At 42.7% G+C, this 23,984-nt stretch overlaps 1 protein-coding gene across 1 annotated transcript in view; it reads right to left on the bottom strand.

Annotated features, from left to right (window-relative positions):
• Positions 1 to 15,221: 15,221 nt before the first annotated feature.
• The window catches only part of RCL1 (RNA terminal phosphate cyclase like 1), a 28,881-nt gene continuing 20,118 nt past the window's right edge, over positions 15,222 to 23,984 (bottom strand). The window contains exons 8-9 of the mRNA XM_065860573.2: positions 21,387 to 21,490; positions 15,222 to 16,679 (exon numbers count right to left, since the gene is read on the bottom strand). Coding sequence (XP_065716645.1) covers positions 16,529 to 16,679; positions 21,387 to 21,490 — 255 coding nt within the window. The 3' untranslated portion in view covers positions 15,222 to 16,528. The remainder of the gene's footprint in view (positions 16,680 to 21,386; positions 21,491 to 23,984) is intronic.

The following is a 23,984-nucleotide window of genomic DNA, read 5'->3' on the forward strand; positions in this document are numbered from 1 at the left end:
CGTGGTATTCCTGTAGTGCTTACTTATATTGGTAACATATACACAGATGGACCACGTGTAGTGCATCCGATTTTCATCTGTATCTTTCAAATTGAGTTACTCTGGTTTTGTTGGTTTCAGTAGTTTCTGATAGGCTTTCTGCAAATAGAGAAAGCTGAAGTAATTTTTTTAATTTACTCTTTAATGAAGCTGATTGCCTCGTGAACAGCAACGCCCACACTAACCTCTGCACTGGCCGTAGCTCTGTTAAATGTTCCAAGCCTTTGAACCTTCTCATCTATGTGGCTCAGCACAGGTTGGTGTGGATCTGATCTGGAGATGGAGTAAATTAGTTTCTTGCCAAGTTAGTTGAGTCACAACTGAGGAGCAGTAGGGGATTTCCTTTTAAGGAACACGTGCCTTTCTCCTATTATCAAGTAAAACCTAGCATGCAGCCAAGAGTTATGTAGCTGGAAAAAGCAGGAAGGCAAGTGAGTGCAAGCAATTATCTTAACTGTAGAACTCCTTGAAAATATATTTTGAAATGCAGTCCACTGATGGGAAATGGCTTGGTATAAATGGCATTACAGGGAACCACAAATTTACTGTCACACCGTGACTTTAAGAGCTTTTTGCTTAGTGTCAGAGTAAACAGATACGGATGCTAGTACCATCCACTGAGGAAGAGTTAGTAAGAAAAACCTGAGGTTTTCCTGTAACAAAACCTGCTAAGAGAATGAAACAAACCAAAATTAATAAAACTGCAACCTGAGTTGAAGGAGAACATTGAAGTGCGGATACTACAAACCTTAGCTCACAGTGTTTGCCAGTGGCTCTGCAGTCAGAAGTCCTAGTGACTGCAATACAGATGTTTCTGGAATCTATCATACAGGTCTCCATTGAGTTACACTTTATTCCCTAATCAAATTTTGGTTGCATAGGTTTTGTTTTATTTTCTTGTGTTTTTCCCCAAGTCTATTTAATTTTTAGAGCAGGATGTCCTCTGTGTTTAACTGGTGGCCAAACACAATGATATATGATTTCATATATGTTTTATCTATACTGTTATACAAATTAAATGTATTTATATTCATAATAAAGAGGAGCTATAATTGTGTCTTCCTGCATCTACCTAGGAAAACAGATTATAACTCACCACCAAAAAGTATTTGAAAATGCCTTCAGAGTAGGGAACTTGACTAACTGGCGTACCTCTTGTGACAGATTTTGGAGGAGCAAGGGTTTGTGTATTTTTCTTCAGAAAAATCTAAGCAAAATCACCTCAGCCTTTCTTAAATGAGTCAAACATGGGAAACAGCCCACTTCCCTCATATACTCAAACTAATATTGCTGCTTTCAGCTTTGGAGTTTCCAAACATTTAGCTGGACTCAAAACTTTACCAGAAGTACTCTAACCCAAACTAAAAAAGTTTCTACTCCAGGTTCATGTAAATACCTTCTCCGGGAATTCATCCTATGCAGTGTTCAGTTCTGCATAATTACTTGGGTGGACCTGGCATCAGATTGTGGCAAATGCCTATTATTTGAAATGAATATTTTTACACTTCTACATGTATTAGATTTTTTTCTTATGTTTCAAGATACCTGTGGATATTTAGATGGAAACCTATGTTAGGGATTTTTCAAATTAAGGTTTCTAGAAGTTAAATATATACTGATTAATGAAATCTGATTTTAAATTGAATGAACTGCACCTCTATCAGAGTGCTTTTGCTTTGCATTACTACGGAAAGTTAACCTTCCTGAACTTGTTTGGCAGGACTTATCTGTGAAAATCAGGAAGCTTCAAAAGTTAATGTTTATATAAATTCATTTCAGTTAGTAATTTCTTATCCTGTTGGGGTTTTTTATTATTATTCAATCTGTTAATGTAATTTAATCTGCTTTTGCCAGCGTGACAGGATGCGAGTGTGATACAACTGGAAACTAACAGGACAAAACACAATAGAAAACAGGGTAACTAAGTCTCTTGAAGGTCAACTGTTGAAATTTTGCTATTTTCACACTGGAGAGCTCAGCCTTAGTAATATTTTTCAATTTTTTTTCATTTTTATGTATGACTAAGATACAATTGCTAGGCTACCTGCATGCAATATGGAAGTTAATGTCATAAACCTGAACCAAGTTTATCTAGTACATTTTTCAAACTGCCTACTGTATTCATATCAATCACCAGAAACCTTGAAGAGCAAGAACCCGTAATAAACACAGAAATACATTAAGAAGAAACTTTTAGAAAAAGTCTTTAAATTGCTTATAGTAAATTCAAAGTGAAACATTCCATTTGTTGTTATTTTTTCCACTTATTATTCACATCTTAGTATTAGACAGTGAAGCAGAGACACCGAGTTTCACTTTTGTTTCCATTCAGTTTTGCTTCTGGTTGATAATACAAAGTAATAGTACGCTGTGTTCCGATTCACAGTCCTGGGAAGAAATGAGCAGAGTTTAATTTAAAATCAGAAACATATTTCAGTTTGAAATAAAATTATTAAAATATGCATCATGCTGATATTTCAGAAGTGCTAAGTGATTGTTGCTCAAATGAGAGTCAGTATGAGATGTTTATCAATATTTCTGAAAAAGTAAGTTATTTCAGGAAACATCTAGATATCTGTATTGGTATCAAATGTGCACACTGGTAAAACTGTAACTCCAAAACGTTTTAGACTAAAAATAAATTATTAAGTATCTTTGGCATAGTTCTTTTGCTTTTTAATCTTTTGGCCAATTTCAGTTAAAACTAGCAGAAGCAACAGGATTTCTTGAAGAAGTAAATTTCCCTGTCTGGATTCAAAAAGGTTCCCTGCAGGTATTTGTGCAAATGAGATAAGAAAGGCTTCCTAAAAAGAGAGAGGTCTGTCCCACAGACCAACACTTAATACTGCTTTAATTAATTAATTGTAGGGTCCGACTCTACACAGTTTTAATTAACTAGTAACTTTCACTGTTGCTCCGGAATTACGTCGGTACAAACAACGTCAAACCTATGTCACTCGTCTTTTTCTCCTCCTTTTTTCTGAACTCAAGTCACATTAGTTAGTTCTCTTCTTTGTAATTAAAACAATAAATCAAATTCAGCTGTTTCCATTTCCTATTTCCAAAAAAATGGTAACCAGCAACTATTACGTTTAAAAATGTCAGTTCCTCATTCCAGTTTTTGTAGCGTAATGGAAATAAACTGCATATTGGACCTCTCAGGGAGAGTGTTTCAGGATCTAGAAATATCTTCCACAAACTCCTCTTCTTGGGAGAGGAAGATCTTCAGATAAGCAGTTCCAGCAAGTGTTCCCTCACAATGAGGTGAACACACAAAATTAAGCGTGGAAGTTCTCCCTGAGGCAAAGGGATATGCCACTAGCTACCCAGCTTTCCAACCTGCCTTCCATGGGGTTATAAAAGATATCACTGAGGCAGGAACAGTGGCTAACTCAGTTAGATCCTTGCAGAGAGTAGCTGCAAAATATGCCATTCCCAAGGTAGATTTATGTGAAGGATCAAAACAATTAGAAGTGTTTATCTAATCGCTTGAAAGAGAACTAGTCCTCATCCACAGAAATGGAGGAAAGCTGTTTTCTGTTGTTTTTTGCTAAATGTCGTATCCAGTGTCAACCCTGTTGCATCTGGCATTCCCAGGGCCAGAGAAGCCAGGAGAATGTCCTGCAGCCATGGTGCCACCTTTGACACCACTAGGACTGGGGGGCAACCGTGGTCCTCCGAGATGAGACGTGTGAGTCCATCCCTCCTGGTTTTGAACATCTTCTCTCTCACTTCCTCTGCCGGTACACAATTGAGTCAAACAGAGGTGGAAAACCTAAAGGTACCAGCAAGCCCAGCTGGAAATATTTTCGGTCAGCAGATATGGTGAAAATGGGAAACCGTTTGTGCAGACGAGGTGCTGCAGCAGGCAACAGAAATAAATATTCTACTGATTTAAGGATAGGCTACTGTTCAGTAAATAACAGAGGAAGCAAGCTGAGAAGATTGCAAAGGAGGCTGCTTTTACTTGGAATTGCCACTTCTCTGCTTCCTCTCGAAAGTGAAACTAACATATTATGCCACACGCAGCTTGCCGAGTTTAACATTTCATTGCAGCTGTAGTAACACCAGCAGGAGTGGATTGGCATGAGAATGGTGGGAGAGATACAGCTACTGAAAGCCTTAGGATCTACATTTCTTGGTTTGCTGTATATAAGCTAGCGCTGAAAAAATATTCTGGCAAGGGTTGTGTTGTTTTTATTACCTATAAAATGCTAGTGGGATAAAGAATGACATTTTAAAATAGTTTTATAGTTTAAATATAAAGAGATAATTGAAACACAAGCACCATTACATTTGTTTCTTCCATTGTGTGCTTTTGTATTCCCGTGACTTTTTCTGCACTTTTTTTCCTGTTTGTATTCCCCACCCTGCTTCGTTGAAAATCAAAGAGCTAAAAAGTAGTATCTAGTCCTCAGAACTCCTACTCTTAAGCCAATGCTGTCTTTATGTTAGAAATAGGCTCTGTAGTAGCAGTGGTAGACACCTTATATAATGAAACACAGTCAGGGCTTCCACCAGTGGAAGGTTAGTGAGAGAAAAATCCACAATATTGCTAAGTAAACACAACACTAGGTCTGTTTCCTTAACAGAGGGTCCTAAAAGAATAGTCTTTCAACTTCAAAAGAGTGGAGCTGTTTTCTCTTACGCAACCCATAGCCCCAGGACTTTATAAGAACATGCCCACTGTTGGTTTAGTAGCATGATGTGCCACTTGTATTAAAGCTGTCTGTACATTCTAATGCCAACCAGCAAAAAACTCAGAGGATTCAGCTAGAAGACCATTACTGTACTTCCATGTGCCAGATAAGGCTTTCTGATCCCAAAGCAGAAATCCTTTCCTTTGAGGTCTTTCATGTATTATTCATGGAGTAGAAACATATTGGATCCCACAATGCTCTCTAGTGCTGCAAGAACCAGGAGCTGAAAGCTGGCCAAGTAAAATAAGTACTTGTTCTTAAACAGCACGTGAATAAATGCTAGAACAAATTCACAAAACTGTGTAATGGAAACATCATGTCTCAGATTTCCTGGTGAAGACTGGAGGCCCTTCTGAAAGTTGTCATTTCCTTTGAAAGAGGAAGAATGTACTATTAATATGCAGGAAGTCAGACTCTCTGTAATTAGCAACCCTTCTTAGTCCTGAGCTCCCAGACTTGAAGATGGCAAGCCTTCAAGAAGACCTCTGAGATGGAAGAGATGAGGACAATGCTTTGTTTCCACATCAGGGACTACTAGGGCACATTTTGTTAGAAGAACTTGAATGCACCTATTCATTTTTCCAATTTATAATGGAATGAAAGTCCCTGCAGTGAGGCAGATCAGTGACCACTGGACAAAAGAGAGGGAAGTTGTCTGGGTGAGTGGCTGGGGAGACAGCCTGCAGAGAAATCCATGTACATGCCAGGAAACATGCCAGGGAAGTGATGGAGCAACTCAGAACCACACAGCAGCATGGTGGGGGCTGTTCATGGCATGACCATGAGCCAGCACTGTGCCCTTGTGGCCAGGAAGGCCAATGACATCCTGGGGTGTATTAGAAGGGGGGTGGTTAGTAGGTGGAGAGAGGTCCTCCTTCCCCTCTACTCCGTCCTGGTGAGACCCCATCTGGAATATTGTGTCCAGTTCTGGGCCCCTCAGTTCCAGAAGGACAGGGAACTGCTGGAGAGAGTCCAGCACAGAACCACCAAGATGATCAAGGGAGTGGAGCATCTCCCGTATGAGGAAAAGCTGAGGGAGCTGGGTCTCTTCAGCTTGGAGAAGAGGAGACTGAGGGGTGACCTCATTAATGTTTATAAATATATAAAGGGTGAGTGTCACGAGGATGGAGCCAGGCTCTTCTCTGTGACAACCAGTGGTAGGACAGGGGGTAATGGGTTCAAAACAGAACACACGAAGTTCCACTTAAATATGGGAAGAAACTTCTTCTCAGTAAGGGTAACGGAACACTGGAACAGGCTGCCCAGGGAGGTTGTGGAGTCTCCTTCTCTGGAGACATTCAAAACCTGCCTGGACACATTCCTGTGTAACCTCATCTGGGTGTTCCTGCTCCAGCAGGGGGATTGGACTAGATGATCTTTTGAGGTCCCTTCCAATCCCTAACATTCTGTGATTCTTCCAGCTCGTATGATGGAGAAAAGGCCATGGAACTAACAGGAGGAGGGAGAACAGATCAGCAGAGAAAGGGATGTATCATGGAGGAAATATTTCTCAAATAAAAAGGGCAGGGTTTAGTCTTTACCAGAATCTAATGTAGACAAGGTAACCCAAACAAATCCTATTAACAAAACAAAACACAACAGAAAAAGAGGAGAAATAAGCCAGAGAGATTTGGGCTTGTAGAGCCACAACATGCTTATAGTTCTCATAAGGTCAAGGAAATGGTAGGGACGTGGTTTAGTGGTGGAGTTGGCAGTGGTAGGTTAATAGTTGGACTTGGTGATCTTATAGGTCTTTTCCAGTCTAAACAATTCTATAGGTCTGTGAGTCTAAAAGTCTATAAAATGTTTGCACAGACCTGAGAATCTGTGGATCTTCATATTTTCTAGTTCAGCTTTCTGTGGGGATACAAATGAGTCACTTCATTCTTCTGTACCACAGGCACAAAGGCAGTCCTCCAAATCACAGCCTGGAACAGAGGATAAAAATCCATAAAGCCAAGAATTTCATTACATGAATGCAAACAATGCACCTTTTAATATTTATATTTATAACTTGGCAAAAACAATTCAAATAGTTCCTTCATTAATGGCATTGTTCTTGCCTGGGGAAGACATAAGTTAGAGGAAATCAGTTAGGAATTTTACTGAAATCTGAAAAGGTATGAAAACAGAAGTTTCAGTTAAGTTCTCTCACAGCAGATCTTTCTTCGAAAGCTGGGTCAGTGAAGAAGATGCCATGAACACATGCATGGTTGTTTTTCGTTCATGTTCCAGTCAGGTGAGTGAGGATACTTTTTCTGTATTGTCCTTACATCTCAACAGCTATTCAGCAATTTCTGACCAAACTGCTCTTTTCTGCATAAATCTGTAGGGATGGGGAGGGAAACAAAGGGTAATATGATTCTGTAATATCCATCTCCTTGGCTACTAGTTACACCTTTTCATGAACACTTCTTACCATAAATTTCAAGTCTTAAAAAACATCTGCTTACAATGCTTACTTAACTGTGCAAGCTGAAAGAGATGTTCATTCTTTATTTGTACTTTGAAAATTTAGAAGAAAAGCTATTTAGGCAGCTGCCACATTCATGCTGCGACAAGGCCAGCCCAAGATGGTGTAGCTTTAGATTAGCCACCCCCCTCTTGTTCAGTAAGAAGCTGTTAAGAAGCCTGAGAGTTGTGCAATAGCCTGTTCTTCTAAGATCTTCTACATACTGTGGAAAAAGCTAGATCTTTTCAAATCAGCTCTTCTTCACTTCAAGTCCATACATCATTATCCAGAAAAGACTAGAACAAGATCTTGACACTGTTTCAAGGGAAAACTTGCCACTGACATTGATAGTGAAGGAAGAGGAAACAGTATTTTTATTAACAATGTGACAAACAGATTTCCAAAAGAAACAGGAATAACATTTTCTAGGCTGTCTTATTTAGCCCTGATTTATTGTGGATGTTTCCTTGGAAAGTACACTACATACATTATTTAAGTCACAAAGTGAAAATAGTGGATAACAGACTTGTGTGAATTATGAAGTAGATCTTTACATTCAATGCTCATAAACATCATGCAATAGAAACCCTTTCCAGCAGACACATTCTGAGTCTCTAGATCTGGTTCTAAATGCACATACTGTAACAAATCTCACAGTATCACAGTATCACAGTATGTTTGGGATTGGAAGGGACCTCAAAAGATCATCTAGTCCAATCCCCCTGCTGGAGCAGGAACGCCTAGGTGAGGTCGCACAGGAATGTGTCCAGGCGGGCTTTGAATGTCTCCAGGGAAGGAGACTCCACAACCTCCCTGGGTAGCCTGTTCCAGTGCTCTGTTACCCTCACTGAGAAGAAGTTCTTTCTCAAATTTAAGTGGAACCTCTTGTGTTCCAGCTTGATCCCATTGCCCCTTGTCCTATCATTGTTTGCCACTGAGAAGAGCCTGACTCCATCCTCGTGGCACTCACCCTTTATATATTTATAAACATTAATAAGGTCACCCCTCACTCTCCTCTTCTCCAAACTAAAGAGCCCCAGCTCCCTCAGCCTTTCTTCATAAGGGAGATGCTCCACTCCCTTAATCATCTTTGTTGCCCTACGCTGGACCTTCTCCAGCAGTTCCCTGTCCTTCTTGAACTGAGGGGCCCAGAACTGGACACAATATTCCAGATGGGGTCTCACCAGGGCGGAGTAGAGGGGAAGGAGGACCTCTCTCGATCTACTGACCACCCCCCTTGTAATACACCCGAGGATGCCATTGGCCTTCCTGGCCACAAGGGCACAGTGCTGGCTCACGGTCATCCTGTTGTCCACCAGGACCCCCAGGTCCCTTTCCCCTACACTGCTCTCTAATAGGTCATGCCCCAACCTATACTGGAACTTGGGATTGTTCCTGCCCAGATGCAGGACTCTACACTTTCCCTTGTTAAATTCCATCAGATTATCCCCCGCCCAACTCTCCAGCCTGTCCAGGTCCCGCTGGATGGCGGCACAGCCTTCTGGCGTGTCAGCCACTCCTCCCAGCTTAGTGTCATCAGCAAACTTGCTGATAGTACACTCAATTCCCTCGTCTAAATCGTTAATGAATATATTGAATAATATTGGCCCCAGTACTGACCCCTGAGGCACTCCACTAGATACTGGCCTCCAACTGGACTCCGCACCATTGACCACCACTCTCTGGCTTCTCTCTTTAAGCCAGTTTGCAACCCACCTCACTACTCTGTTGTCGAGACCACACCTCCTCAATTTAGCTGTGAGGATGCTGTGAGGGACTGTGTCAAAGGCTTTACTGAAGTCAAGGTAGACCACATCCACCGCTCTGCCATCATCCATCCACCTTGTTACATTCTCATAAAAGGCTATGAGGTTGGTCAAGCATGACTTACCCTTGGTAAAGCCATGCTGACTGCCCCTAATGACCCTCTTATCCCTGATGTGCCTTGAGATGGCACCAAGGATAAGCTGTTCCATTACTTTCCCAGGGACAGAGGTGAGGCTGACCGGTCTATAATTACCCGGGTCCTCCTTCTTGCCCTTTTTAAAGACTGGAGTGACATTTGCTTTCCTCCAATCCTCAGGCACCTCTCCCGTTTCCCAAGACGTGGCAAAAATGATGGATAGCGGTCTAGCAATGACTTCAGCCAGCTCCCTCAGCACCCGCAGATGCATCCCATGTGGACCCATGGATTTATGGACGTCCAGACTACTTAATTGTTCCCTAACCCAGTCCTCATCGACTAAAGCAAACTCCTCCATTGACCTGGCTTCATCCGGGGTCTCAGGGGTACAGGGTTCCCCAGGACAGCCTCCAGCAGAGTAGACAGAGACAAAGGCAGCATTCAGCAATTCTGCCTTCTCTGTGTCTTCTGCCACCAGGGCACCCACCTCATTCATCAGTGGGCCTACATTGCCTCTGGTATTAGTTTTATCTGCTATGTATTTGAAAAAGTTCTTCTTGCTGTCCTTGACCCCTCTCGCCAGCTGTAATTCTAAGGAGGCCTTGGCTACCCTAGCTGCCTTCCTGCATCCTCTAACAGCAGCCTTATATTCCTCCCAAGTGGCCAGTCCCTGCTTCCATGACCTGTAAACTCGCCTCTTCTGCTTGAGCATACCCAACAGATCCCTATTCAACCACGCAGGCCTTCTGGCTCCCTTCCTCGACTTCCTACGTGTGGGGATGCTCTGATCCTGAGCATGGAAGAAGCAATCCCTGAATGCAATCCAGCTCTCTTGGGCCCCTTTTCCTTCAAGCAGTCTTGCCCATGGGGTTTCCCTCAGCAGTTGCTTGAAAAGGCCGAAATTAGCCCTGCCAAAGTCCAGGGTTGCAATTCTACTTGCTATTCTGTTCCTGCCACACGAGATGCTGAACTCCACCATCTCGTGGTCACTGCAACCCAGACAGCCCTCGACCTTTACTGCTTCGACCAGACCCTCTTTGTTAGTGAGGATGAGATCCAGCAGTGCACCTCTCCTGGTCGGCTCCTCCACCATCTGCATGAGGAAGTTATCATCAATGCACTGGAGGAACCTCCTGGACTGTGGCTGGCTGGCTGAATGGTCCTTCCAGCAAACATCAGGGAAGTTAAAATCACCCACAACAACCAGGGCCTGTGACTCTGAGGCCACTCTCAGCTGCGCATAGAAGGCCTCATCAACTTCCTCAGTCTGATCTGGTGGCCTGTAATAGACACCTACAACAGTATCACCCCTACCAGCCTGTCCCTTGATCCTGACCCATACACTCTCAACTCGTTCCTTATCCGCTCCTGGGCAGAATTTAGTACATCGCAGTTGCTCTCTCACATAGAGAGCAACTCCACCACCACGCCTGGCTGGCCTGTTTTTCCTGAAAAGGGCATAGCCATCCATGACCACATTCCAGTCATGTGAACTGTCCCACCACGTTTCTGTAATTGCCACCAGATCATAATCTCCCGACCGAACACAGGATTCTAACTCCTCCTGCTTATTCCCCATGCTGCGCGCGTTGGTGTACAGGCATTTCAGGGAGCGAGCAGAGCACACCAATTTCTCCCTAGGGGCACAGGAGGCCACCCGGTCCTCATCTGTTTTAGAATGCTGCCCCTCTGGGGCAAGCCCAACTACAACCCCATCCCCCTTCGAGGCTAGTTTAAAGCTCTCCAAATGAGCCCAGCTAATTCCTGCCCCAGCATCCTTTTGCCTCTGCGAGATAAGCCTTTCCTGCATAACACTGTCCGGACTGGAGTCTTATAAAACCAGCCATTATCAAAAAAACCAAAGCCCTGCCTGTAGCACCAGTCTTGGAGCCAACCATTTAGAGATTGAATTTTCCCATTCCACCCCACATCGTCACTTGAAGAGGGAAGGAGTGAAGAGAAGATCACTTGAGCCCCTGAATCTTTCACCATCCTTCCCAAGACCTTGAAGTCATTCTTCATTCCCCTCAGACTACGGGAAGCAACTTCCTCCCCATCTGTCTGGAAGACCAGCAGTGGGTAGTAGTCTGTCGGGTGCACCAGTCTGGGGAGCTCTCTAGCAATATCCTTGATCCGGGCTCCAGGTAGACTACAAACTTCCCTAAGATGAGGGTCAACCCTGCATATTGGGCCCTCTGTTCCTTTCAGAAGGGAATTTCCTATTACAATCACCCTTCTATCTTTCTTATCAGAGGTAGTCTTCAGTTGTGTAGTCAACCGCCTCTTCCTATGTGATCTTGTAGGCAGGCTTGGCACCACCTCCTCACCTACCTCTTCTTCAAGATCCAGGGTCTCAAACCTATTACGGAGGGGCACCTGGGGAGGCAAATCAGGCAGGGAGTAGGGCTGCCTGTGATGCCGAACTGGAATCTCTCAGGAAGCCTTACTGAATCAGGCACCTTTTGAATGCTGACACAAAAACAAGCCATAAGGGAATTTTTTCCTCCCTCCCTCCCCCCACCCCCATGACGTTAAAAAAAAATATGGTCGTAAATATAATAAATAGACAAAACTCATGCATATTTTGACCTAGACGCAGATGCATAGTATTTTATGCCTAATCAAAGTTACATTCCCAGATACATGGAAGAGAATTGTCCACCCCAAAGGTGCTGAGGGATGAACATTCAGAACCACAGCCTTATTTTAGAGAATATATCTACATTCATCTCTGGCTAGAGCAACTATTTTTTTTGTCCATGGAGACAGTTCAGGATTGGAAAAGGTGGAAGTAGCTTTCAAAGAGCAGAGTGGTTGCATGTTAGAAGCTAGGTAAGGAGTAAGACATTTGCTTTCAAATGGCGTGACCTTTGGCGCAGCCTGCAAACTTGGGCGCTCCACTGAGCCGGCCACATTTTGTGTAATGGGATGTGTCACTGACGTGCTGTGATGAGCACTGCAGTCAAGCCCTTACCACTATTAGCTCATCCACAGTTAAGCATTGGGAATGTCACACGGATCAGTGTCCACAAGGACCCTACAGATTTCCACCATGGGCTCACTGTTGAAGAAGATGGATGTTTGGTGTGTGAACAGCAGAGTGGAGGCTGCTGGGAACACGTGGCCAGACCCATACACAGAAGAGCAATGTGAATGTGGAGTATCTGGCAGACATGTAACGTGAGGCAGGTGTGCAAAGACACCAGCCTCTTCCTGGTGTGCACAAAGGGCCCCCCCTGAACAGCTTCACAGCTGTGCAGAGGGGTTTGCCAGCAGGGGCAGGCTCCCAGCCACTGTGTACCCTAATGTAAAAGTTGCTTTTGGCCCTTGTTTTCTTGTAGTTATTAATATAACCTTGATCAACAGCAGTTTATAATAAAACATTTTCTCTGTGGGTCTCCTTATTGCTACCTCCAAACACAGCTGTTTCTATACTCTGTAGTACACAGGGAATATATGTCTGGGCACACTTCTTGGTGTGTATATACAGCAATCTTACTGTTCCAGGAGCAAGATTAGCACTCATACCTAACATCTATTGCTACAGATATACTACAAATCATCCTAACAATTCTGTCTTATAACGATGTCACAACTTAATTCTATCCAGCACAAGTGCTATTTGGACAGTGCAGTGTTCTGACGCAGTGCATGACTTACTTCCATCACACACACAGTGCTGTCACCACAGAGTTCAACCCACACACTCTCTTCCTGCAGGACACTGTCATTTTACCCCTCTCACTGACAACAGGTATTAGGTGTTTTTCACAGCTCATCAGTGCTGCTTATAGATCAGACGCAAGCAAAACTGTACATATCCCACAAGAACGATCTTTTAAGATGGAGCTTACCAAGAGCTAAGCAGTAACTGTAAAAGATGCCCCTTCCACGTTTTTCTGTTATTCAGAGTTGCCCTGACACTGTTGCATGTCTTACTTGGTATCCCAGAGGATCTAGACTAAACAGAAATGCGCTTCCATTAGACGTACAAACTAGAAGTGTGGAGATGGCCATACAACATAAACATAAAAAAACGGGAAAGAAACTCACAGGCAAAATTATGTCTCCTGAAAGCCGGTGCTTTTCTTATTCATCTTTTTTCCTCTTGTTGCTGTCTCAAAAGCATGATTGAACAATGGGGAAGCGAATGTCAGAGCCTTCAAGTAGCAGAATTATGCCTCAGCGGTTTGAAACAAAATCCATTTGACTCATAATATCACCTGGGGGGAAGAGGAAGAAAAGAGGGAGTACCTCTGCTCTGAAGTAACATAATCACCATTTTGAAAACATTACCCAAGACAGGCATGTACTTACTGGTTTGTCCCAACTAACTTACCTTCTGTGTGCTTCCCCAGATGGTTCTTACATCGGCTTCCAGCCACATGCCTTCAGTGAAGTGTGCTGGCTTGGACTGAAGCAATTTCACCTTCAGCACAATCTCTACTGCTCCAGAACCTGTCCTGCAGCAAGTTAACACCAATTTTCTGATGTAACCACAGAAGGTGAAGTGAAGTTACCATCATAGCTTAGACATGAAAGAGTTTGACAATAGATACTACAAAAGTAAAAGCAAGTGAAAGGTAAAGGCACATTTTGCAATACTTTTCACATCACCACACTAGCAGCATTTGCTGTTAGGCAAGTTTAAAGGAAGAGATTCTCCATTTTATGAGGTGTTCCGATTAATTCTCCCTCAAAGCATTTCTCTGTGTGTTCTTCACCTTCTCCTCCTGTTAAATCATTGCAACAAAAACACACATTACAAAACATTTGTGTTAACTAGTCCTCTCCCACACCTGTACCTCCTTATGGTTCAGCCTTAAAGCTTTCTATAAGCAGAAGTTTCTAGTCACAGTAGAAAGCTATTATCAGAGTTGTTCACCCAAGTGGATTAATTCAATTGCTGATGGGTAGCTCAAAGAGTACAGGATGTTTCATATATAGCTAACCTGTTCAAATTCAAGTCACCTGATTATTAAATCTGCCAGGATAAAAGATGCATCTCCTAGCAACTAGCATCCTTAGCATAAAGTCCGTGACAATGAAGAGAATGAATTGTCTTCACTAAAAATCAGTTTCTTCTGTCCAGCTCCAAAATTTAACTATTTGACTCCACGCGGGATCAGTACACCAAAATAGGTGTTAATCGCTGCTCTACAGTGACATCAGATAAACACCTTTTATCTGCAGGATTTCCTAACAAGCACTTTTCACAGAATGTGAAGGTCAAACAATTTTAAAAAAGCTTTTATTTAAAACCTCCTCTGGAATTGTTTCTGTTTCTCCAGAAACTGGTTGTTCTGGAAAAACATACACCTTTCATATACTTTATTTTCTGTAAAGCAACCAGGAATTCTGAGTCATAGCACTGGCTGTGCTGCAAAGCTGTGCAATTTGCAGCAGGGCTAAGGGTTAGCAGTCTAACTTTAACACTGAGGTTTAGCTAAGCATGGGTAATTTTATGACATAATTACTCTATTGCTAAGGAATCTGCTACCTGGGCAGCACATTGCCCTTTCCATGTTTGGTGCAACTGGAACATTTGGAAAATGCTCTGTCAGAGCTCCAAAGCCAAGAGCTTTAAAAGTTTAAAGATAATAAAGCTTTTGATTTTTTTACAGTTGTGACAACACAGATTTTTACTTAGGCCAACTTTGGAAATCTGAGCTGCGCTACAAAGTTTAACCTTTAATCAGTGTAAGCTCCATATTCTCATTCTAATGGCTATTAACCTCAGCTTGTTCATTTCAAAATCAGTGGCTCCTGGTCTTTAAGTGTCATTTTAAAGGAGAGTTTCTACCTTTGTCATTCCATAGGTGACAAAGTGGAGCAAGGTAAGAAATTCTTCCTTGCGCTTTTTTCCTAATGTAACTTAAAATTTTTTGGCTAGATTTTTTAAAAAATTTCATTTTACATTTTATTGTTTAATCTAGTGCTTCCTCAGCTGCAAATCAAATTTTGGAAAACTAGTGAATAATAAGGAGGCACTTGCCCTCTCCCTTCCTCCCACCCTGGCAACTCCCAAAGCTGTTCTTCTGAAAAAGTGATTTGGTGTAGGTTTTTTTGTTTGCTTTGTTTGTTTGCCTTTATTTTTTTTTTTTCCTCCAAGGGAAATAAAACATCATTTAGGAAAAAATACTTTATTTTTCCAAAACAAGTTTAGATAGATTGCAACAAGAACAAAGTACAGTACAAAAATGACTCACACAGCTTGCAATAGTTAATAAAACACTTATCAAATACTTAACATTTTGTCAAAGTCCTTTTGGGTCTGATATACGGTTTTCATATTACAGATGTAACATCCACTCTACAGTGACATCAGATAAACTCTGTAAGACCGTTATAACACAGTCACTAGTACTTGCTCTATATATATAGCAGCTTTTGACATGGTTTTAATTTACTCCAGACACATGCAGTGTAGTCTGAAGTATAAATTTCTTTCCTTGTGTCAGGAGTTCAGCATCAACTTCAGCAGGTTTGCCTGGAATTTACCAAAAGCCTTTCTCGTGTAAATATTTAAATTGCAGTAAAAACTGGGGTAGTGCCCATATGTCATTATCCCCTCTTTCAAAAAGAGAGCAGCTGGACAAAATGTTATGATGTATATTTTTTTTTATGATGTATATATTTTTCTCTTCTGAAGCCTACACAGCTTTTTTTGCTACCTTTCACAACTAATTGTGAACTGCAGTGTGTGGCATGCCAAACAAACCTAAAAAGAATATACGTGGTAAGTCAAAAATTGTCAAGGAGGTTTCTCCTCCCATGGCCATCTTTACAGAGGAGGCTAAAACAAGTCAGTATAGGCTGTGCTATACAGTATTCTAACATTAAGGAAAATTAAGAGAGATATTGTTTTCTTCCCATGAAACTGTAATTTAGTCAATGTAAGCACGAGTGAAGCGTTTGACAGATTCTAGACACATACAATCTATAAACAAAAAATTGTCACACTTTATTTCCACACCAATATTGTCTCTGCAAGTACCTCAAGAATCTAATGTTTGTGTGATCATTTGTTTTCATCCATCCTGTTTTCCCTCTCTATCTAAACCTTTTAGAAAAAGCTAAGAGTGAAGTCTGTAGATAGCAAAACTAGAGCACCCACTGCACTAAGACTTGAAGACACAATGATATAAGAGGCACTTGTGTCCCATGCAGTGGAGAACAGTGCAAAGAGTTCCAAGCCTGCTGAGACTCTATCCAGCCATTCCATGCAGCACAGAATACAGGCATTGCATTTATAAACAGCACAAGTCTAATTGGCCTCAAGTCAGCTTTACTGTTTATATGCAGCAAGCTTCGGTACGTCTGCACTGGAATCACTGGTTTCCCTGTGCCAGAATAAGCACAGGGAGAGGCAGGTTTTATCAGATCTTTGCAGTGTTTTCTGTCACCCCATTTCAAGAAGTCTGCAGATGTTTCTTATCGTATAGTTTTACTAAGGTTGGAAAATCCAATGCCAACACATGTCATCAAGACTTTTTCCCCGCCCATGTGCTCTTCCTCAGGGGTCTTTGTTTCAATTTTAAACATGATCTGGAAGAAGCTTCTCAGGTGTCGCAGAAACTCAATTCTGAGGGAGAGAAAACAAGAGAGTTTAAGAAACAAAACAGAAGGTTCATTACCAGAATGTACTAATGCTGATTCCGGCAATGTGGACAGTGAATACAACATGAAAATATTGCCTAGTACAAAGAAACAAGCCTACAGGCTCCAAACATTGTTCTGACTTGTGTTGTAGAAGTGGCTACTGACGCTAGTGAAACCACTGCACTCTCTGTATGAGCAGAGAAGGAACACCTGGTAAACACAGCAAGACAAAATGGCGAGGGAAGCAGAAAAAAAGGATAAAGATGAGATGCAGCCTGGCAAGGTCACTTATTCACGCTGCTGACCCTCCATCAGGGACATATGAACCACACACCAACGTGTGGTACTCCTCCCCCACCTCCCAGTGTTTAAAGCAGAAATAAAAGATAAACAAGGATGGCCAAAAGGTAGGCCTTGGATGCATACTTTAAGAAGAGAGACATCAGATCCTAAAGCACATGTTTGTTTTGCATTGCTAACTTGTCTGTTTCTTAGTTATAATGTTTTGTTAGAATAACATTCAGACTCTGTATTCTTCCTATTTTCTCATTAAAAAAAAAAAACAAAAATTGTTCTCATCATTGTAGAACAAGAGATATAAAGAGACTAAACAGACACAGACCTGAACACACACTGACCAGAGGGCAAGCGACAGGAAAAACTACCGAAAAATATATATTAAAAAAAAAAAAACCAGCCCCAAGAAAACATTCCTACAGGCTTCCCCAAAACAGGGAACAAGCAATTACACCAAAGGGCTACAAATATAAAAACCGGCAATTGCTCCTGACAGAAGTCTGGTCTCTTCCAGTCATGACCACAAGCAAGTCTGCAGTCTTGACCTAAGGTTTAATCTCCTGCAGCAATTGGTATGTGCCATTCTTAGGTTAAGTTTAACCTCTGAAGAAAGGGAATGTTGCACATCCAGTCCACACATTTGTTTGGCTGGCAATCTGGAAAAAGCCTTTGCTCTGCACACTGAGAGCATAACTGCAAGCTTATCACTACACCAAATCAAGAGAAACTACCTGGAATATGGGAAGCAGGAAGCTTATGAAAGCCTCTTGGAAGCTTCTATTCACAGAAAGTGTGAATAAGCACCACAAAAGTTGCAGGAAAAAGAACAGCCTTATCTACTTCAGCTGGGCACGTTGCTGCTGCTGTGCTTGGGTATGTGCATGGGGAGAGGAGGGAAACAGCAGGAGCCAGACAAGGAGAGGCTGCTGTCACCTACCCTGGTCGGTGCTTCGCAAGATCTAAGAGTTAGCTCGGGCAGTCAGCTGAATACCTCTGCAGGGTGAATATGGGCATCTGGATCCCCACCCTATGTACACCTTTCTACCTCACCTTCCTCGGCTGCTAACTAGCCTCAGCACAGACAACACCCCTCATCTCTCAAATGGATTAACAGCTGAAAGACAGAACTGAAAAGTGCCTTTTCTTCCATGCCTCCCCAGTTGAAAGGCTTCTGGTTGCTGCTATAATGCGCAAATGGGCACATGCTGGCACAAATGCTGCAGTAAAGCTGACAGGCAACAAGCCCTGTACCTGCCTCCCCCTTCGCTGGGTGTTTTCCCAGAGCTTTGGCAGCATGACAAGAAAGCAGCCAAGCCCAAAACAGCAGGAGCAGTGTGCTCAACTGCAAGGAGGGCACAGAATAAACTGCACAAACGCCAGAGGCAGCACAGAGCTCAGCGCTCAGGGAAAAAGCCTAAAAGCTGATCAGCAAACTCTGCGACATGTTGCTGCGATCAGTCCAGTCTGTACCCATATTTGCACATATGTGGACTATGGTGCTTCTGTACCTCTTCTCCATTTTGAATAAAGGCAGAGTGAGAAAACCCAAGAGGTACATGGGAAAGGCTCACAGAAGCGGCACTAAGGAGAGGCTGCCTGGAGATGGCAGGGGAGAATTTGGGAGCAGCAAGAGGCCAGCTGTCTCGCAGCAGTAGAAACACAAGCGGTAAGAGCCCTGGAAAGGCAGGGACAAGTGACAGAAGCACAGCGGAACGTGGGTTTGTATTAGCTTGAGGCTGGCATGGCTCACGTGCGTGAAGGTTTTCACCTCAAATAATAGTGGAGGCTGCACCAAACACACACACACATGGACTGGAGGACTGAGGGTGAGAGGTGCAGAGAAGTTTTATTTTGCTGGAAATGCAGACTGTTCAGGTAAGAACAAGGCAAAGCTCAGCACTTCTCCTCGGGCCCAGGGACAGCTACATGAACCATGATGTTTTCCTCTGGGCCAGCCACTTTCAAATAAAAAGCCTTTACGGTACCAAAAAAGAAAAGAGTCCATCTACTCTACAGAACCCCTTCACACGGCCCCGGGCGGACGGGCGGGAGCCAGGCCCCAACCGCAGCACGCAGCACCGCCCTGCCCTGCGGGGAGGCAGGGGGGGCGGGCACCCCCGGCCCCGGGATGGGCTCGGGGAACAGCCGACAGTGAGAGCGGCGGCACAGCCGGGCAGCAGCAGCCTGCGCGGAGCCAGCCCCACTTTAGGGGCTGCGCCTCTCCCAGTCCCCCCCAGCTCGAAGCCCTTGCAAAACCAAAGGCCAGGGAGCTGGAGCTCTCCCGTTTTCTTCCTTCACGAACGCCTGGCCATGCCAATTCACCCACCTGCAGACCAGCCTGTCCTGCAGCACCCATCCTCTGTGAGATGGCAACACAGCCAGTACCCTGCGTTTGATTTTAAGCTCAGCCTGACAGAGAGGTGCTTAGTCCTGTGAAATCTGCAGCCGAACACCAGAGGAGGCAATCCCAATGATTGCAGGCCAAGTAGTCTTTTTGGGACTGGTGTCCCCACCGCCACCCAGGGCAGCCCTGCTCATGGCATTGCTAGTACCCCCCATCCCACGCTATTAGCAGAGGCAAAGGATCTCTCCTGTGGAAACAGACAATCTGGGAAATGTTTCCTCATATTGATGGGTATATTCGAAAGCACCATATCCCCCCGAAGTGCTCTCCTTCATCAGCTAAACTGTCACATGGATGCTACATTTCCACTTAAATTTGAGAAGAAACTTTTCAGTGAGGGTGACAGAGCACTGGAACACGCTGCCCAGGGAGGTTGTGGAGTCTCCTACTCTGGAGACATTCAAAACCCGCCTGGACACCTTCCTGTGTAACCTCATCTGGGTGTTCCTGCTCTGGCAGGTGGATTGGACTAGATGATCTTTTGAGGTCCCTTCCAGTCCCTAACATTCTGTGATTCTGCTAGACAGGGAAGCAAATCTAGCATAATATGGCTTATAAATAGCTTCAGATTCTGCAGAATGAAAGCAGAGATGTCACAGTTCCAAGAGAGCAAAGGAAGGACAATGAAGCGGAACACGACAGTACTGTAATTTACTTCAAAAGCCTGTGCATCCGATGAGTTGCTTGGGAGTCAAACTTCCCAGCCTTTTATAAGCTGCCTTAGCGAGGACATGGGCGCGATGCAGACAAAGCTGCGTGATCTCTGAATAGATCCTCATTGGGCAGATGAGTCACAGATTCTCACAGAATCACATGCTTGTGAAACATGCTGCTTCAGGATGTCTGCTCCCAACTTTCATTTCTGCCACACACTCCTAGCTTGGAAGAAGTGACAACCCATTCACTAGAAACTAGCCTCTTTATAAAACAGACCAGAGCACTTGCGTGATTTTCATGGCATCAAAGACAAAACAAGTGATTGGTTTGCTTCCTAGGCTTAACTGTGCACTTCAAGAACTGGTATCTACTCTTAGTAAGCCTTTCATGGGGATACTTCCTTTACAGGGGCTTACTCTGTCCCTGTGCAATGGGAGGCTTCCCTGTTTTCCCCTCAAAATCTGATGAATGTTCTTTCCAAGATATCAGGGGTTGAGAATAGGAGTTAGGCAATTTCTAGCTCTCATGTGATGGCACCACCATTCTTCAGTTATCACAGTACTGTACCTTTCACGTATACAGCACCGGTACCATGATAACCGAAAAAGGACAGTTCATAATCTTATTATTTGATGCCACTGTCAGATAAGCAACCCTTCCTCCATTGGATTACAGGAAAACTGCTCAGTCCCTAGGAATAACTGTGATCTGGTCAACCAGTTGTCAGTCTGATAAAGTAAATTAAGTTTTTGGTAATGGATGCCCTTCCCCTAACCTGTGTGTTGCAACTAGCAATGTAAGAAATGTAGTCTTTTTCTACCCTCCGAGCCACCAACAGCCACAAACAAACCTTCAATAAAAGTTGAGACTGAAGGACTGGACAGAGGTCCACTGCTTACAAGTTTTCGGGACACACAATTGAAATCTTAAGCTCTCTCCTATGGACAATCACAGCTTTAGGATTTGGCTAGCCATGTGAAACATGCCATTTAATGCCACAGCTACAGAGAGATCACTAAGAAAACACGACAGAGTATGCTAGGCAACAAAAAGCAAACTGGTGTACACATACAATCCGAGACTAAGAACCATCAATAAAACCCACCTCTGCAATTCTCAGAACCAGGAATAATATAGAACAGCAAGAGAATAAGCTTATAAAGTGTAGAAATAAACACTAGGTAACTTACACCACCTGTTTCATTTGAAGACAGGTACAAGTTGTTCTATTCATAGCCACAGGCAAAGTCATCCATATATAAAAAAACAGCTGTGCAATAAGAGGACTGAATTAAACAAGACTGGGAAATTGAACTGAACAAAACAACTTACGTGTATGGAGACAGAGGTCCTAACAGGACTTTGGAAACATCTCGTTGTCCAAGGGTCATGAGGAGCAGAACAAGGCTCTGATTTGTTGAATCTACACAGCCTCCCTGCAAACCAAAATGTTTTAATAATTAATCTCTGTACCAACCAGACACTGGGATGGGAAGAGAGTAACGAAGGAGAGCAATACACTTAAAAGTCTGAATTATCGCTCCCAGTTTTCAAGGGCCAAAAGGTAAAAATCTAGATTTTGTAACAATGACAAATTAATGCCAAATAGGCTGGGAAAGGAACACAACTAAACCAAAACCCAGTAAGAAGGTCACATTAAAGATCCCTCTCATCTCTCTCAACTTGTTCTCTTCTAATATCACAGAACATAAGCACTGAAGAATTTATTTGCAGTAAACTGAAAATAGGTATTATTAATAATAACAGATCATGTACATTTGAAGATACCATGAATTGCAGCAGTCTATGGTAACTATAAAAAGTTAAATTCAGACAAATAGTTCAGTGCTAGCAGGTGCAAATCAGCAAGTTAAAAGTTGTTTCACACACATCCACCTACACCCTTGCTGCTAATTTATGTGGTTTTACATTTGTAAAACACTTCTTGTCCCATATTTAAAATGGGAAGATTTTTTTAATTGCTATGTGAAAGAGCCATGCATAAATTTATGTAGAACTACATACACTCTTGCACATATTTGACTGTAATAAGTCATATATGCATGGTAAATTGTTTCCTCTGTTGAAGGTGTTAACTATGCTGCATGTGTAAATTAGAATTGGAAGGCTTGCTTTGTTTACAAAGGTTGAACATAAATTAAAAGGGTTACTTTCAGTCAAGAGAAGACTGTAGAGAAGATTTACTTACCATGACTATGGAAACACCATGAAAATTAAAAAAAAAAAATCCAGCATAACATTATTTTGGAATGTCCTTATATTCCTCCTGATCCAAAGCCACATGAAATCTGTGAACAGTTTCCTGCTGGATCAGGCCTAATGCTAAGCCCTCTGGATAGGCTCCCTGCAGAGAGCAAAACTAAAAATTCACCCTTTTAAAAACACATTCTCTAATGAGGTAAAAGTTATCTTTGCGGGCAGAGAGTAACCTGTCATCATTTTAAGAGATAATACCATCCAATAAGCGAGGGAGGGGCAAAATAAATTTTGGACTACATACATTAAGAAAACACAAAGATGTGACAAGCTCAGTACATTTTCTCAGTGAGAGGGCAGAAAGGTGGACCTTTCCAAGGGGAACTACTGAAGGTTTAATTTAAAAGACGCCGTTGCTTCAGCGTGAAGAGTCTCAGCTCCGTTCTTCTGGAAAAAGCCTCTGCACTTCTTGCAACCAATGATACACAACAACGAAGGCAACATCTTAACTATATTCACTACCATGACTTAACTCCTAGTAACACTCAACCTAAGGCCCTCTACGGGACTGATAAAAATTGTGCTTTATCTCGAGAGGACAGGCTATCTGCAGAATTTGCTGGTGCAATTTAGAGCCACAGTTCTCACCAGCTGTATTTGCAAATCTGAAACACATACAAGAAGCAGATGAGAGTCTGGCAAGAAGCATTCCTGAGACAGGACTTTCTGTATTTCAAGTTCAGTTAATAATTCACAATGTTCTTTATCACTTTAATGAAAACTACATTTTCTGAGCTTGTTTTTGTTTTTCTAAAGCTGAAAACATTATAAAACATCTATTTTTATGACCAAATTTATACAAAATCTTCAGTCAGCATGGAGACAACCACAACCTAAACAATACAACAGAAGATGATGTATCCATCATGTCTTAGCTGCTTACACAAGCTCCTGCTGCAGTGAGTCAGTCGTCCCCACTATTCTCGTGCATTAGCAACATGCTGTTATGACACTTCCTCATAGGCAGTTACCAGACAGGGAAATTAAGTGATTTGCTTGTAATCTAATGATGACAGAACAGTAACTTGTGCCAAATGAAGGACATGTTGCTTCCAAGGAGGCCAACTTTTTTTTTGCTGAATCCACCTGCCACTTACTCAAGAGTTCAAAATAAAAAACAGCCCTCCCAAGAGAAATGGGATGGGTGAAGTCAGAGCCAAAGTACTGACTTTTGTTCCAAAATAGCTGGCACTCATTACCAACCTAGAATGCAGCTTCTAGTCCGTATTAACTCAGTTTATAGCAGTTTCTCTGCTATTGTTTCCATTTACAATAGAGTCAGATCCAGCTGAATGTGATAATTAGAGACACAGATCACTTAAAATCCCATCCATTTTGAAATGTTGTTATACAACTACCACAACTCTGGGTATTGGATAACTGTGTTTTGAAGGGCATTATTCTTCTGAGCTTGACTCCAGCTTTGATTTAATCTTGGTTCTACTTTTGGCATACATACAATTTCCTCCCTTACCTGTGTGGTAAATACTTGCATGCCTCAATAATTTGTTAGGTGAAGTGCAGAGGTGGGGTGCTTTGGCTGGCGGGTTTGTTTGTTTTTCTTCCAGAAGAATGGAGCAGAGCCTTGTCACACTGAAGTAAGGCCATCTTGAAAATTAAGCCTTCAGTGAAATGCTTTACTCATTTCAGCTC

This window comes from Patagioenas fasciata, chromosome Z (assembly GCF_037038585.1).
Source record: "Patagioenas fasciata isolate bPatFas1 chromosome Z, bPatFas1.hap1, whole genome shotgun sequence".
NCBI classification, from domain to species: Eukaryota; Metazoa; Chordata; class Aves; order Columbiformes; family Columbidae; genus Patagioenas; species Patagioenas fasciata.